The sequence below is a fragment of the Triplophysa rosa genome, linkage group LG6 (genome assembly GCF_024868665.1).
Source record: "Triplophysa rosa linkage group LG6, Trosa_1v2, whole genome shotgun sequence".
Lineage (NCBI taxonomy): Eukaryota > Metazoa > Chordata > Actinopteri > Cypriniformes > Nemacheilidae > Triplophysa > Triplophysa rosa.
The window spans coordinates 18,089,082-18,106,965 of NC_079895.1; the positions used below are offsets into that span (position 1 = coordinate 18,089,082).

At 39.2% G+C, this 17,884-nt stretch overlaps 1 protein-coding gene across 1 annotated transcript; it reads left to right on the plus strand.

Annotated features, from left to right (window-relative positions):
- Positions 1 to 1,394: 1,394 nt before the first annotated feature.
- wnt10a (wingless-type MMTV integration site family, member 10a) lies at positions 1,395 to 16,963 on the plus strand. Its single transcript, XM_057336427.1, has 4 exons — positions 1,395 to 1,801; positions 2,415 to 2,677; positions 4,675 to 5,048; positions 14,646 to 16,963. The coding sequence occupies exons 1-4, from the start codon at positions 1,614 to 1,616 to the stop codon at positions 15,117 to 15,119; spliced, it is 1,299 nt and encodes a 432-aa protein (XP_057192410.1). The 5' UTR covers positions 1,395 to 1,613; the 3' UTR covers positions 15,120 to 16,963.
- The last annotated feature ends 921 nt before the right edge of the window (positions 16,964 to 17,884 follow it).

Sequence of the window (17,884 nt, forward strand, 5' to 3'; positions counted from 1 at the left end):
CGATTTAACATTATCTTTTGCCTTGGGGTTCTTCTGGTAATCGCTACAATAAATGAACAAAACTCTTTTGCTCATATGACTCATTACATCACAGGCAGAAATGGCTAAATGATTAATAAATGCAAAATTACTGTAATGATTTTGCCTTTTTACATGATTATGATTTCTCTCTTTCTCAGAACTTTAACTAATGATCAGAAGTGTGAATAAATGTTGCTAAATTATCTTAATGTTTCATAATTAAATAGATCATAGAGAAAGGGGTTCCCCGGTTACTACTAGGACCTAATTAAAATCAGCATGTGTGTTCTTCTTCACCACAGATTTATTGGCAAGGATCCACTCCAGATGGAAGCAGGACTTTGTTTTTCTGAAGGTTGCAACATCTTACTGGTAACCATTTGAGTGGAAATACGTCCACAGTAATGTTTTTAACTTGTCATGGACTAGCAATAAAAAACTGAACAGAGTCGGGTGCCTAACTGAAGACAGAGATGATTATCATTTCATTTCAGATGATTATCAATTCAAGCCAGAGGAGGCTGTTCGCCCTCACTTAAGTCTGAAGTTTTAAACCATACCGACTCCCTCCTGTGACTTCACTGTGACTAAAACCTCTCTGCCGCAGTGAAGTAACGTTCTGTGGTTTGCTTTATTGATACCACTATACACACACACTTCATTTAAGTCCTACAATGAAGAATTACAAAGGAGCATATGGAATTTAAACATTGCAAAATAAAGGCTTCAGCTTTAATGGGCTTTTGGCCCTTTTTCCAGCATGTAAGATGTGGTTGTATTTTGCATTTGTCACGGGTTTACTGTAAAAGCAATTGCCTTTCCAGGTAACATAAACACCAAAGAAGTATGTTAAGTATAAAATATAAAAAATAAACAAATATTCAAATGAATAAAAATCACATCAGCTAATATATTTTAAACCATTGAGGCACTTTTCTCCATAAATTTATTAAAATATTTTGAAAGTGGTAAAAGTGAATTCTTTCATGGTGCATTCTGATAAAATTTTGAAGCATTATCCATATTTTCATCTAAATAATCATACATTTTCAACCTTTCAACATTTTGTCATCAAACTATCTTTTAGTTAAATAAAGACAACATTTTACTCGTTAACTGCATGAATGCACATCTTAATGTCATACACATTATCAGATGACTACCACTCTACTGTATATATCTATCCCTGGTGTAGGCTACTACAACAATCCCACGCATCTCAACGAGGCGAATTGTCCTAACTTTCCTCTTTATCGTTTCAATCTCGATGTCTCTAATGAAGCACTTGTCCTCTATGGCAGCCCGCGGTGTGCGTGTGTGTGCTGACGTAGAGGTGGGCTGGCAGAGAGTTAAGTGGAGTAGACTGCGTGCCATCAAGATAAGGAAAACATCACAAGTGCTAAAGACAGTAGATGGCTCAGACTGCCTACCCATGTGTACCGTGCGTGTCTTCTGACAGATGAGATCTCAGCGGATCCTGACAGCGTCCGTGCAGACGTTCATTCATTGCACTCAAAACTGAAGGTACTATCAGAAAAGTTGTAAAGCGATCTGAGGATCGTCGCACCTGATTGAAAGCGTCCGTTTCATGAATGAGGTATCACGAAAGAGCATCATTGTATTTAACATCAGATTTGGAGGATCGGAAGCGGATCGCGGCTGATCTTGTCATTGACTTGCAGAAGTGTTGCTGTGATAGAGTTGTACAGAGTTACAGTATGGATTACTTTTTATTCCGACTCTTCTGTTCTGTGGCTTTGGCGTCGCTTATTGTTCAAAGGTAAGAATAAGTGTTTTCAAGACTAACTTTTCAAAATGTTGCATGTAAAGTAAGTGTCTGTGGCTTAGCGCGTTTGCCAATAAACCCAAATTTATGTGGAAGTGAAGATTTAACATTCTTAGAAAACGTTTCATATGCTTTACAATATTACTTTAAAGTGTCGGAAAAACGGGTTACTTTATTAAATTCTAAGATTTGATTTTTTAAAACATCTTTTTTTTTTAGCTAATAATACCTATAATTTGTCTGCATTTTCTTTTAGTTTTAATCGCAGTATTGTACTTTTGTATATATACTGTGCACATTTAAGTTTGTAGTTTACTATGCCCAAATGTAGTTTCACAGTATTTCCAAAAATACTGTAAAGGAAAGGAGCTTATTAAACTGAATCTTTTTAACAAAAATGTTGATGTGATGCTGTGTATGTGTTATTCATTTCGAGCACATTTGTGTCAGAGAAATCTAGTATATCTGATGTTAAATAATATTTGTAGACAAGTCCATTTAAATGTTAAAGCACATTTACAATACAACACACACAAAACAGTTTTATTAAGCCACAGACATATACATTTGTGGGGGATACTTGATAAGGTTCGATTTTCTCTTCTAGGGCAGATTCAAATGAAATCCTAGGACTAAAGATCCCCTTTGACCCTATTTTGAACGCCAACACGGTGTGTCTGACTTTGCCCGGTCTCACCAAGAAACAGCTGGACGTGTGTATGAGACATCCAGATGTGACGGCCTCTGCAATACAGGGCATCCAGATTGCCATCCATGAGTGCCAGCATCAGTTCAGAGGACACCGCTGGAATTGCTCTAGCCTGGAGACCAGAAACAAGATCCCATATGAAAGTGTTGTCTTTAGCAGGGGTAAGCGACAAAATAAATCGTATCTACTGTATGCGGATGAATATACATGTGATGGACTGTTTGGAGAGTTTTGGGCAATGTTTTGACTCCAGACTATTCACGTGGCCAAGACAGACGTAGAAAATTGGATTTTAAAAGTTGTTAATGTACTAAGGTAATTGCAGAGATTTGGTAAATTGGTTTGGGTTTTAGCGTAAAGGGCAGAAACTGGCCCACATTGGGAAATTAATGATGGATGTTTGAACAGTGCAAACACACATACATGTTTAACAGCAGGAAAGCTTTATCAGTCGCAGGCATATCATTTAAAAAGTGAACGTAAATATTCTGCAAAAGGGCTTCCCTGGCCAGCTAGTGCTTTTTACTCTGTGCCAGTTCAAGTGCTGTGAATTTGCTTTCAGCATTTTCCCAACCCTTAGTGGCAAAAGCATAAACCTGTTTAGTTAGTTTCTGTAACCCAAAGTGACAGTTTCCTTCAATCTTTAATTCATTTTCCCACTTCCTGCACCATCAGCGCAGCCGGGCGTGCCTCTCACTTTAAATTATTTGTTAAGATTGATTTGTCCCGGGTTTTTCATTGGCTCGGAAGGAAATCTGAAACAGCATTTCCATGTCCGTGTCTTCTGCCTAAGTGCTGTTTGCCCCCCATAGAATCATGAGAGGATAGCACGAAAAAGCAATACAGACTAACGGCGTGTGTGTGTTTCTGCGTGTACGGTCTTGAGTGTGTGTCACTGCGGGTGGCTGGGTTTATAAGTGTGACTTTCTGTCTGTTTTAAAATGATCGATTGAACATTGTTCAGCAATCTCAGAGCGTTTTTGTAAAAAGCAGGGAACTCTAGACACTGACTGGTCTGCACCCGATTTAAGTCTTAAAGGATCATTAGTCATTTCTAATAACTGAAGATGGACAAAACAGGACACGGGGTAAGGTGAGGCAGAGCTACATTCACAGGCCGAACAAGACAAGCCCCAATCTGTATTAAACACTCTTTTTAAGTAGACATGGGGTCATGGCCAGTTTAAAAACTTGTTCAAACTTGAAACTTTCTGTTTCACTAGAAGTATCATTTACAATTATCCAAAGGTCTTCGATTGTCACAAGTATGCAGTTAAAATCTGCTGTATTTTCAACATTACCGGCCTGATAATCTTGCATTGAAAAAGCAAAAAATAGTCTTTACCGTTAAGTCTTATTTATGCTGAAATACTGTCCTTTGATTTTAGCAGGCTCAAGCAGCTATAAACTGCTTAGCCCTTAGTGGGCTCTTTCATGTTTCCGAGCGTGGCCTTCTTTAATTCCCATCTGTCCCTGAAAGTGATTCAGGGGAGTCTGCTTTTATGAGACCTCGGTTTATTATTGTTTGAGGCCATTAGCTCCCAACAAGGTTACAGCACATGCTGGCACTTCTGGTGAGGAACCTTCTTCACCCTGGAAAGAAAAAAGTACTCATTAAATATTGTGATACGGCGACAATGCTCCTGCTACATGCGGCTCTCATGTGTTCTAACCTATTTGCTGAGGAATTTCTTAAATCTTGTCGGAAAGCCACACTTCAGCTCTATTAAAGCATGGTGGATGAGAGCTGAAATCCAGATGAGTGCAGCTAAGTAGTGGGCGATTTGCACAGATCAAACGGCTGCTAACGGTAGCCAGGTTAATTGCAGCCACGTTTTGAGCTCAGACTAGAGGCGAGCATGTCTGTGCTTAACCAAGTTAGCCAGAACCCACCACACCTTCTCTATTGTTCCTGCGTGTACATGCCATGAGTGGAAGCTTAAGAGTTCACCAAATTTGATGTTGCTTTAGTGTCTGTGAGGTCTGGTGGAAGAATATACTGGATGCCACGCAAGCATCAGGGCACTTGCGGTTTCCCCGGTGCTGATAACGATCTTCTCCCCAAAGCACAGAAACAATAAATTCAGGGCGAATGGGCGGTGGATGGTCCAGGTTTAAGAAAGGCTTGTCTGAATAATCCCTATTGTCTCCTTGGCAGGTTTCAGAGAAAGCGCATTCGCCTACGCCATCGCAGCAGCCGGAGCCGTGCACGCAGTGTCCAACGCCTGCGCCATGGGCAAGCTGAAGGCCTGCGGCTGCGACGAGAAACGGAGAGGAGACGAAGAGGCTTTTAGGGTGAAACTCAACCGTCTGCAATTGGAGGCCATCAACCGGGGTAAAGGCATGGTCCACGGAGTAATGGAGCACTTTCCTGCTGATACTCTAGGTCCCCAGGACTCATGGGAATGGGGCGGTTGCAGTCCGAACGTGGAGTTTGGGGAACGCTTCTCCAAGGAGTTCCTGGACTCCCGCGAGACGTACAGAGACATTCACTCCAGGATGAGACTTCATAACAACAGAGTTGGCAGGCAGGTGAGAGACAGCGTTATGCTTGCTATGTTAAATGCTAACTGTGTGTGATGTGCAGTGGGTGGGTGACACTAAGCCGGAATGAATCAGCAGAGTGTTGGATTACGTTTTCAGAGAGCGCAAAGGAGATCGACTTTCCCTTTTAAGGTGTGTTAAACAGCGGTGTTCAAAGATGAGCGCTTCCTTTCTACTGAGATACTATAACCGTGTCTCATGTACTAAAGGGAGACAATAGCAGTTGAGTTCATCCTTTTGATGTACCCAGAAGCTATAGATTCGCTCTGAGCATTGTCTAAGGACACTCGAGTTGCAGCTGTACTCTTTGTCCCCGATAGTGTTGCCAAGCTTAACATTTGGGTTTGTACGTTCCCTGTGTTTGTGTGCTTGTTGGTTTGTAAAAAGAGAGGCCCTGGCATCTTCGGTTTGGTGATCTTTTTGCCCGATCACCCGCCTGCACGCGAACGTTTGTGCCCGTGCCTCGTCTACGCTTAATTACGCACTTTCATGAATCTTTCCCGTTCCCCACCCCACGAACCACCTACCAACAGCAAAACACTTACATAAATGAGCAATTACTCTAGTCGAGCAAAAGCAAACACATGATTCTCTGAAACATGTTATCTTTGGAGATGGGAATGTTTAAAAGGCATTTAAGCTTTATCGAAATATGCCTTCCCTGGTGTTTCCTTTGATCAGCGAGTCGCTGCTGGTGGCAATGTGTGATGTGAGGGATGGAGGTGTTGTGTGTTTGCCCGTGTTGGACTGATTAGAAACTAAGAGGCAGATCAGTGGCACTGTAGAGCATGTTGTAAAATGCACTGGAAAATAATAGTACATTCACTTAAGAAGCATTAAATGAAATGAGGACCTATGGAACTTAAAGGAATAGTCCACCCAATAGTGAAAATTCTGTCATAATTTGCTCAGCCTCATGTCATTCCAAACCTGTATGACTTTATTTCTTTTAAAGAACACAAAAGAAGATATTTTAAAGAATGTTGATAACCAAACATTGTACTCAATTGACTTGACTTGTATGTATTCTTGTGTTCCACAAAAGAGTCATATACAAGTTTTTGATCATCATGAGGGTGAATCAATGATGACAGATTTTTTTATTTTTGAGTAAACTATTCCATTAAGACAAAAATGTACAGTATGTACTGTAAAGCTGTTTTGAAACAATCATTATTTAAACGATTAATAGATGTATTACTGTTTTGACAGTATATTCAAAGAGTTCAAATATGTAAGTATGGACATATGAAATAGAAGCATGGGAATTATATATTGAATGAAGATGATAAATCAACACTATAGATTCTTTAGGGTAGCTACCCTTTGCTTTAATAAAAGCTCAACACATTCTAGACGTTCTCTCACCAAACTCCTACCTGTAATTCCCTTCCAGGAGTCTTATGGAAGGGCTCTTGCTGGATGCTTTGCCAAGGTTTCATTTTCATTTTTATTCCTCAGTCGATGACAGTTGATCAGGTGTGTCTAGACGTGGGTGGTAAGATATCCTGATGGATTAATCTGTTATCAGGACGGTACAGAGCTGAAGTGTAAATAACTACAATAATCTCATATGGACCATCACTGGCAGGTTCACACAAACAGAGTGGCAAGTTGTTCATTGTTTGCCGCTTCCTCTTCTTCAATTTGTCTCTGTATCGTTCCATCAGTTTATTTCTGGTTCTCTTGATTATTCAGACAAAACACACTCGGTCAGCGCCCAAAAAAGTAACAGATAATAGCTGTGTTTTCTATCTGAAGTACTTAATGCAGTTCTCATGCACTGCTTTGTTCTTGTGTAACTCTTTAGCTAGCACATTCAAATCCAGTTTGACACATTGTTCAAGGAGCTGTAAATGTGGTATATATCCTAATTCTTTCTTGTTGATTACTTCTGTCAAAGTACGTCATTTTTTTAATAATTATCAATATTATTTTAGATTTCATTGGCAAAAGCCGCACATTCGTGCACTTGAAAGTTGACATTTAAAAGGCTTTGTGTTGTTATCAGTTTTTTAACAGATTAATTGCTGTTTATTTTGGATGATGTAGAAAGGATGCTGGAACTTCAGGACTTCTGTCTGAGGAGTTCAGTTAGGAGGTGTGGTGTTTGATCCGGCTGCCAGCAGGAGTGAGATGGTAGAGAGAGGAGTTGTTGTTAATGAATATTTCTGCTGCCAGTAAGCCTATTTGGCACCCAAACCGGGTTGTCAGGAAAAAAATGGAGAAGACACTTCTACGGTTGCTACCGCAATATGTTGCTGTTGGCATATCTTCTGCAGTTAGTGTCAGAAAATGACAAATTCTTAATCTTCCATTCAACTTCAATTTAATAATATGGCCTGATGAAAGGTATGTGACATTAGGTAAAACTATAATAAATTGGTGTTTTTTATATTCTGCTTAGACAATTTAACTGGCAGTTTGGTCTCTTTCACTGTCAATGGAGTAATGTTATATGGTATAAAGCTTGCAAGACCAAAGACATAACGGGAGGGTTTCAGAATGAGACCCAATACTCCCTTAGCCTTCCTTCCCGGGAACGGCAGTCGCATGTCGAGGAATGTAGTGACTTTACTGGGATATACATGTCGCCTCATGCCCACCCTCTGGTTCTCACGACGTTCTGTCTTGTTAAAAGCTCTAATTAGTGGCTGCTGGCTATTTGGAAACAGATGTTTAAAGCCAGCAAAAGATTTTAGACATCAAACAGAGCGGGAAGTCGAAAGACATTCGCCCTTCCTTCCCCAAATACAACTTTTAAACAGTCTGTCACTGGAGAGCAACACACGGGAAAAAAGGAAATTGCACGAAGAGAATCGTTTTAATTGTATTGTTTTAGTATTTGCCATCCACTGCTTCTGGGCACATCATGTGGACAGGCAGGACAAAAAACGGGAATGCTTTTATGCTCACTGTAGCTGCCAATTACATGGTAACATCGAGTTGGGTTGTAAATTATTTTTTCATGTTTTCATTGGAGCTCCTTCCACTCACTGAAGACTAGCTGGGAAGCCAGGCAAGGTTTCTACTTTTAGAGGGACTGTAGGCAAGTGACAGGGCAAGTTAGGAACACAGTTTGTACGAACAATATTTTAACAACGATAAATTAGATACAATTCAGAAGCACTTTACAATAAGATGCTATTAGTTAACATTAGTAAATGCATTAGTTAACATTAGTAAACAATGAACAATTTCATTTTTCAGCATTTATTAATCCTTATGATCCTAATGTTAGTTCATGTCAATACAGTTATTCATGTTAGTTCATGGTGCATTAACTAATGTTAACAGTGACAACGTTTGATTTTAAAAATGTATTAGTAAATGCTGAAATTAACATGAATTAATATATTAATAAATGCTGTAGAAGTATTGTTCATTGTTGGTTCATGTTAGCTAATGCATTAAATAATTTTTAACATATAGCACCTTAGTGTTACCAGTATTTTCCAACAATTCTACTTGATTCTACAGCCTGGCATTAGATATTATTTCAATGTACTTATACATCTTATATAAACATGCTTCAATAAAGAAGCAGATCACAGACTGGTCACACATCCATCAGAGACTTTTTTGGGGGGAACGCCTCCTCTGAAACATCAAGGAACAGCACAATACTCATTCAACAATCCATCAAGAGCCATTAGATGGGGGATCATGTTGTCAGACAGCCTGTCATCATGTTGTCCCAGACCTTATGTGGACCTTTCATGTTTTACCAGCGTACTTCATTCTTAGTACTCCAACATACTGCACACGAAAGTGATTCACAAACGATCATCTCGCTCTGAGGACAAAACTTTCATGTTCTGCTGTAATTTTTATATTTTACTTGATCATTTTCCTTGCTTTCTGGTTATTCAAAAAAAGGAACACCTTGATTATGAGGTTGCTTTTTTAGTTGTATGACATTTTCATTTGTGAGTAAATGATAATGTCATTCAACTATTTCAGAATACAACTTTCCTGAACATAAAAACAATTACAATACCATAAACACTTCCAATAAATAAATAAGTGCAGTCATATAATTGTAAGTTACAGGGTCCACGCATGTTAAACACATTTTTTTCTACTATACAATTGCAGTAATGCATTTCCCTAATAGAAATTTTATAGAAATAAGCATCAGTTATACAAAGTGTTTTATAATGGTATTATAATTGTATGGTATTATAATTGTGTTTATGTTCAGGAAAGTTGTATTCTGTAGAAAGACTAGGAAAATTGTGAATGCAAATCTGTTTCATGATGTCTTTAATGGAGTGCTTACAAACATTTGTTTCCATCCATTAAACTTGTCACCATAATTTCCTTCATGTTACGAGTTTACAGAATCTGACCTTGAGTTGATTTTATCATTTTTCTTAACCTAAAGTGATCGAAAAATAATTGCAACTTATTATTACTGGTTAACTGTGAAACGCCTTTGACTTTCTTAAATTACACTCAAGTTTTTTTTCATTACTGTCCTTTTACATTTTCTTTCAGTGTTGTTTTACATTGTTGATTCATTATGAGCATCTCAACTACCTGTGGTCCAAATGTGTTACCAATGTGTTTTTTGCTTGATCTCAGTCTGGTGCCAGTTTACGGGCAAGCCTGTCTCACTTCTCTTCAATTATGGCGGCCCAGATGTGCCTCTCGAACCGCTCTCCACCAATAAGATTACAGCACGCCCTCCAAAACATCCTGAAAAGAAAATGTGCAAATTTATAGGCCCTAATATGTTTTGCTTGCGACCCATTTATAGTGGCTTCTGCTCTGTTACTGTAAGTCTAGGAGCGGCATGTTTCCGTACACATTGTGAGCTGCACGTCTACCTCAGTTCATCTGTCAGACTTTCTTTGAAAGATTTGTTCTTTTCACAGTTGAAAAGTGCCTTCGGGTTTGTTCTTTCCTGAAGCATCCCATGATCGCATGCTATGACAGTATGTTCTCCAGCCTGTATTTAATATTCCATGCCTATAGAAACTTATGTTCTTATAAAGCCTATTGTTTCTCATCCTGAGAGATGACAGGCTTCACTTTCAAAGATGTTAATCTGTACATGGCAGACACAGGAATGACCTCAACTTCCTGCACATCATTCGTAGCTCCTCAGGCTAGACAGCTTGCCAGGCCCAGATGCCCCGCCTCTCCATAGATGATCCTTTTGTCACTCACACTAGTGTGCGGAAGCTTCCAAGTGCGCACTTCCTGTCTGATCCTCACACTTCCTCTGTCATCGCACACCCACACCACTCCTGCCCTCAGGTGCTATTGAATCCAGAGGAAGGAGAACAATCAGACCTTGCAATCTTTCATCTCATCGTGTAGCTTCCTCGGCACGGGCCATACATGGCAAGAGCAGGCAGGTCCACTCCCTGTCTGTTGGAGGTGAGAGATTTAAATACCCGTCAGGTCCCCGGCACTCAAAGTGCAAAGATTTGACTAGCCTTATTTGTCTGTACCCGCATCGTATTGACCCTGGGGGAACTGATTTGGCTTCTTCTCGGAAGCCTGCTGTCCTATAAAATGATCTGTGCAGATTATGCAAAAATCCAGACAGGAAAGGTGTAAATGCAACACTAAGACTTAAACCCAATATCATTGAAAGTGATCAGATTGACATTCTAGTGTTTTGCAAAAACAGCAAAGATTTCATACTACGCAATTTGCCATCATGGGCGTTTTGTTGTGATTGATCATTCTTATCTTTGGCCTCAGCGAGTGTGCGATATCTGTTTCATATCTCTCTACTCTGAGTTTATTCATATTGCAACGTGCTCCACCATTTGCATGAGCACCTATGGTGTGCAGGAGCTTGAAATAGAAACCACCAGCATGCAAACCGTAGTCTGAAGAATTGATGATCTTCAGGCACGGCAGACGTCTGGCTTTGACAACCACTGAAAGTGTCCTCCGGCTCGAGGCGAGCAGCAACAGTTGTCCATTCTGTTTTCGCAGACTGCGGCCCTTGAGAATTTCAAAGTTTTGATTCATTTCAGAGGATGAAGAAAAACAATGTTCTGAATCCTCTGACCTGACGCCACTGTGCAGGAGGAGAAAACAGAAGAAAAACATGAGTCAAGCCATGGCTGAGTGACACGAAATGGTGTGGTTTCGCCTTGATTAGCAATGACTGCTTGTACAGTGAAACCTAATCCGTGGAGTTTTGACAGAAACTCAAAACTCGACTTACCTCTAAAGATGTTCAAACTGTGTTTTGTCCCGCGGTAAACTCTGGGAAGCCTGAGACCTGTGAAATGTGGGATTGCTGAAGCTTAATGTTTGTGCTTGTGTTGTTGATATGGGTAGGTGCTGGGGCATCTGTCAGTAGTGAGGGTGGCCCTCTTCCTTTTGGTAATTGGATCTAAAAGTTTATAGCCGCGGTTGACAGATGAGCACATTGTTGAGAGAATGGGAGGTCTGAGCTTGAATATGACTCTACACAATCCTGTCAAAGATTTATACTAAACAAAATGCTTGATAAATTTAAAGGTGCTGTAATTTTTTGGAGGATCTATTGATAGAAATGCAATGTATTATGCTTAACAGCAGTGCAGTGTTGGCTTGCTCACCAGGAGACTGCATTTATTTATTAGATATTATTTATTAGAATGATCTTGCTTGGTCTATAAACACCATGCACTGTGCTGTGTTTTAACTTTCTGTGTTTTTCTTATTTGCTCCTGTAAAGCTGCTTTGGAACAATGCACATTGTGAAAAGCGCTATATAAATAAAACTGAATTGAATTGAATTAATAACATAATGAAACGTTATGTATTTATAACCTTAGAATGAGCTATTTCTATCTACATTCAGCGCGGGTCCCCTTACATGGAATTCGCCATGTTGTTTCTACAGTAGCCCTAAATGGACAAACTGCTCTACAGAGCGTGTTTCATAAAGACGTTATCTCCATCGGGAAAATAAGCGGAAACGTTACGACATTTTTGTGCAATTTACCTCTTTGTCGGGATATAATACAAAAAATCAAACACAACAACTATTCACAAATTAAACATTGTTTCAAAAAACTTTCCAGTCAAAAGACTGTCTAATGCAAAGACCTCCACTTTTTCCATCTTAAATCCAACAGCTATTCACATACATACATACATGTATGTGTGTATATTAAGTGATGCAGTTAACATTCAAAATAAGCATAGGGCAATTAATAATACAGATAAATCACCACCTATTACCACATATCGCTGCTGTCATTCTGAAACCTTGTATCTCCATATTAAAGTCCGGATAAAGAGAATTCTGAGAATTGTTTCTAAACACATTATAGATGTTAGAAATGTATTGCTGAAACACATTACCAAGACACAGAAGTATATAGTACTGAATTGTGGAGTTAAACCGTTAAACAGTTTTTCACCCATTCTCTGTTCAGGAATTTTGGGGCGGGGCTAAAACCGGCAATGAAGCGTCCGAGCATGCATGGCCACTCAACTCAACTCAACTCAACTCAACTTTATTTATATAGCGCTTTTACAATTTTCATTGTTACAAAGCAGCTGTACATGAGACACATTGACTACAAGCAAAACAATCAAAGTTGTACCTGCAAAAACAAGAAAAGGTTGAAAACACAGAAGACAGACACACCCACACACAAAACACTCCACACACACAACACGCACACGCACTAACACACACAGACACAGAGACACACACACACACACACACACACACGTACGTACACAGACAAGTACGCACACACACACACGCTCAGTGAGAGCACACATTTAGGATAAAGGAGAGAGAAGCACAGGTCAAATATAGCAGATAATAAATTCCTATATGCAATATTAATTAAGTAAAACTTTAAGATTTTAAAGCAGCCCCCCCGGTCAGGCAGATAGTGCAAAAACAGTATGCAAACGGTGGCGAGGAACCCAAAACTCTAATCGAGAAAAAAAACCTCAGGAGAACCCAGGCCCAACCAGGGGATTCCAGTTCCCCTCTGGCAAAAGCTGCTGCCTCTGCACAAGCTCCAGAGAACTTGCACAACAAGGCTAAATAAAATAAATAAACTTAATAATAAAATAAATTGTAGTTTAAGATTATCATTAATAATCTAATAGCATTTGAAGTTTTGTGGTGAAGACATGTCAAGAGACCGCGTCCTTCTTTATCCAGCTCTATCATCTCAGCTCTTGTCAGGTCCCCACTTCCCATTCTCCACTCTACCATCAGGTCAGGCCATGAACTGCATCCTGCTCGCTGTGGTAACCTTGGAACAATGAGACAAGACTGGCTGAGAGTAGAGTACTGTTCTGTACTCTTTGATGCAACAAGTACATCAGTTGTGTTTTTGGTTCACTCCCCTATCACTAGAGCGCCTAGCATCAGCCGTCTGCTCAATCACAAGGTCAGGGGTTGTAAACTCTCATGCACACGCGTTCAGGCTCTCTCACACTCTCACTCTGCCCAACTAAACAAATCTCACGCCAAATAACAAGCAAACGGCAACGCAGTTGCGAATGGACGGATGAGAATAATGCAAACGGAAGGAGGATCACTTTGAGTGATCGCGACGTGCTTCAGTGAATGATGTTTAATTAACACAGTTCGGAAGGAGCACGAGCAGATTATCCACCCGGTTGGTTCGCTATCAGCAATCTCAGCATCTACCCTATCAGCTCAAGAGAGAACCACTACAAATAGACAAAGCTGTCTTACCTGCATTCTCTCTACAGGCTTCAAGCATCCCTCCACTACCCCTGCTCCTAACCACAAGCCCGTTTTCTCCCGCAGGACAACGGGGGAGCGCTCTGGGTTCAGGCTAATACTGGGCCCGGAGCCCTCTCCCCGGAAAGGGGGAGAGTAGGCCCTTCTCCGAGTTCAGAAGAAACTGACGGGCTCTGAGCCCTCTTCCCGGACATCACGCCAAATACGCATACCTTTAACCTGCATTAATATCTGCATAGGCGAACTCGTGAATTATCTATTAATGAATATTGAACGCATTGACTCGCGTGTGTTTGAATTGAAATCCTCCCCTAAAAATCTTCACATATAGCCTACTGGGGACTCAGGTTGAGTGACGCGAGTGGGCGTGGCTTCAGCACCAACAACGGACACCCCCCCAGTGTTTGAGAGCGTTTGAGTCCTGCTTAATTTTACAAGATTTTGATAACTTATTTTATGTACTTGGATGTTTTTTCTCCATTCAAATTTGGCTGGGGGGTTAATAACACACTTTTCTGTTGTGTGACAAACTCAGAACACATATTTTAATGTCACTTTACTCCGACTTTAAGTGTTTTTTCTAATATCTAACCAATGAAAAGTTATAAAAAAATGCAGCTTCAATCAGCTTACCAACACAGTATTTAATAAACTGAAAAAGTACTGTTTTTTCCTTTCCTAAAAAACTGTGGAAGAACAGCAACGGTATATCATCAGATATTATCACATTATTCAAGATTATCATGTTATTTATTACTCATCCACTAATAACAAGCTCAGTTTATTTTTAGTCTTGGATTTGCTCAGCCCAGATTGGCAGCTATGGTCCAGATGTGCTGCGTTTTGCAGATATTAACCATTTCCTCATCTGTTTTTCTCCCGTACAGGTTGTGGTGGACCACATGAGGAGGAAATGCAAATGCCACGGAACGTCAGGAAGCTGTCAGCTCAAGACCTGCTGGCAGGTGACTCCAGAATTCAGAACGGTGGGCACGCTGCTGAAGGAACGCTTCAACATCGCCACACTAATAAAAGCCCACAACAGAAACACGGGTCAGGTGGAGCACGCCCACGGCCACCCCACCCACCGACGGAGGGCACACGCGCACGATCTGGTCTACTTTGAGAAGTCCCCTGACTTCTGCGAGAGGGACCCGGGGTCGGACTCTGCTGGGACGCAGGGTCGGATCTGTAACAAGACCAGCCAAGGCATGGACAACTGTGAGAGCCTGTGCTGTGGGCGGGGCCACAACATTTTACAGCAGACTCGTAGTGAACGGTGCAATTGCAAGTTCCACTGGTGCTGTTACGTGGTGTGCGAGGAGTGCAGGATAACAGAGTGGGTGAGTGTCTGCAAATGAAAATGAGCTTTTTTTATATTAAATGTATCGACACACATTAAAAACAGGGAGACTGATCAACCCTTCCCTCATGCAATGGACTGCCGTTTCCAAGATTAGAATGGAAAGCACAAATGTGGACCAAGATGAATTCAGTGCTAACTTGTGCACGTGTTCACACACCACGTGGGTCCGGGCACACGATTTCAGAATGATTTTGGACTTGCACTGCATATAAAAAGTATTTTTAATTTAAGTAAATTAAGAATATGAATATATTGTGGAGTATATTGCCAACAGAGATGCAATGTTTTTGCTTTATTTTGGTTTTCAAAGAAATCGATGGCTCGTAGTATTTGACGGCACCGAGCAGCTGCGTGGGATTCCGGTACTTAAAGAAGAGAAATATGTACATCCATGATGTTTCATATACAGTATGTTTGCACAGAGCCATTTGTCAAAAGAGTTTCCCAGATAAACTCTTGTGTTTGAAAACGGTATCATATACCAGTTTAATTCAAAAGGTCTGTTTAATGAATGAAAGTGTAGACTGGATTTCAAAGGCTTCTAAACAGAGCACATTCAGATGAATGGATTTCACTCATGTGCAAGATCAATGTCTGGGGACCAGCTGAAAACCTAAGAACATCATGTTACATTAGTATGGACATTTATTGTGGACAAAGGCATGAAAAACATTATAAACAGAAAAGAAGAATCAGAAAAACTTCATGGAAGAAGTTGGATTAAACCTCTACGGTTACTTGTGTGTATGATGTTTTCTGCACTCTTGGCTGTGTCTCTGATCACTGTAACAGAAACATCTTTCATTTAAATTTAGACAAGCGTATTATCACATCCTGATCACAATGTTTATGCGGTAGCTATGTTCTGACAACAACAAACATCATAAAAAATGTAATACATTTTCTTCCTTCATATTCAACTACAGTAGAAGAGACACAGCTGGCTGTTCAGATGTGACCATTCAAAATTAAGGCATCAATTTTAAGTTTACTTAACTGAACATTGTAACATCAGTAGTACGTAAGTAGGTATTTTAATAAAATATCAGTAGATATTTAATGAAAATGAAAAAACTGTCCATGGCCAGTGTAATAAACTTGAGACACAAGTTCCAGGTTGTCTGTTTCTCATTTTTAGACATAAAAGTAAAGACAGTAAATTTAGTAAACACTTTTGCTTGTCTAAACCATCTTCTGTAGTGTCAGCATTTCAAAAGGGAACGTCAACCAATTTATTCATCCACCAATTGTTATGTTTGTCCCATTATGAAAGAAGGATAAATTCCTTTTTTATTTGTTTTTATCTACTAAGTTTGTTTGGTTATGTTATTGCTGTCTTCTTGTTTTATTTATTTATGTGTGTGAATTTCTAATGACATGAAATATATGACATCATCAAAAATTCATATGTAAAACCATATTCAGTCAATGGAATTTTAAGCTGTCAGTTAATTGTTTCCCAGACTTCCTGTTGTGGTGTGCTTAACATAGAAAAGTTTCATTTGATTGTTTGCACCTTTAGACCAATTATATCCTGGAGAAATGACTGACATGAAATACTGTGTAGGTGAATGTGATAATAAGCATTTTGTTTTTACTTTAAATGGTATAATTTTTTAAGTTTGAATATATAAGTTATTTTATTTTGTGGATAACTTAATATTTGTAAAACAATAAAAAACTTGATTATAAACCATTTAATGTTTCTGTATCAGCATCACATTTTACATGATCACTTGTCCTCCAGCAGGGAGGAAAAACATTATAGTCATGCATCACATCATTTCATGTGTCATTATAGATGGTTTCATCGGACGCATGTGCCTGGCCTGAAGTTAACTTCCGGTCTGCATTTAGTTATAATATAACATTTTATTTTTTATTTAATTTATATATTTATATTTTATTGTATATAAATTGTATTAAATAAAATCAAATTAAAATGGCTCAAAGGTTATTGATTCTTTGCGGTCTACCGGAAGTTAAGTTTGAGTCACATAACATTTATGTTGTTGCCGCTGAAACCATTAATATAAATTATTATAATATCTTATATTATAAAATATATAAATTATGGAGCCCTCTCCAGTTTAGTAATGTGATAGTCATTTTTTACAAAATAAACATTTTAACAAGCAAATAATGTAAAGGATAAATGTGTTTTTTATACATTTTGTTTCATCGAAATGTGCATATTTGCTAATACAGCAAGCTGGAATTAGATACAAAAGGTTTAGGCAAAACGATACAAACAAAAACAAAATAATAGTCTATATTCATGTATGTTTGAAAGATTTAAGTGGCATTCATTTATAATAATATTTAATTTCTTAGATGAGAAATATTCTAACATACACACAAAGACAGCTTAGAAAGTATCAGTTTCTTAAGCAAAAGCAATCAACGTTTCACTAAGAACTCTGAGGAATGAAAACATGTATGTTGTTGCAGCAGCCTGTAGAGAGGTTCCCTCAGGGAATCAGTGAGTTGACAGCTTGTCATTTACACAGTAGCCAAGCTGATCACCTATCCCATTATATAAACATGTTGCAGCAAAAATTTAATTATTAACCATGTAACTTTTTATTGTCATTCACAAAGAAATAACAAAGCCCAGTTCTTTCAGACACAAGCACCACACGAATAAAAGTATACAGGATTTAATATGGTGTCCTAACATGACACATGACAAACATGAGACATGAATGGCCAATAAGACAGGTCAGAAGGAGAAAGCTATATGTTTATCTGTGTGCAGTT

What these genes read in the sequence shown, in the direction of transcription:
- wnt10a (XM_057336427.1), top strand. Translation starts at nt 1,614, where the DNA reads ATGAGGTATCACGAAAGAGCATCATTGTATTTAACATCAGATTTGGAG. An exon ending in GCGTCGCTTATTGTTCAAAG is followed by an intron (nt 1,802 to 2,414) that starts GTAAGAATAAGT and finishes TTTCTCTTCTAG; the next exon opens with GGCAGATTCAAATGAAATCC. An exon ending in ACAACAGAGTTGGCAGGCAG is followed by an intron (nt 5,049 to 14,645) that starts GTGAGAGACAGC and finishes TCTCCCGTACAG; the next exon opens with GTTGTGGTGGACCACATGAG.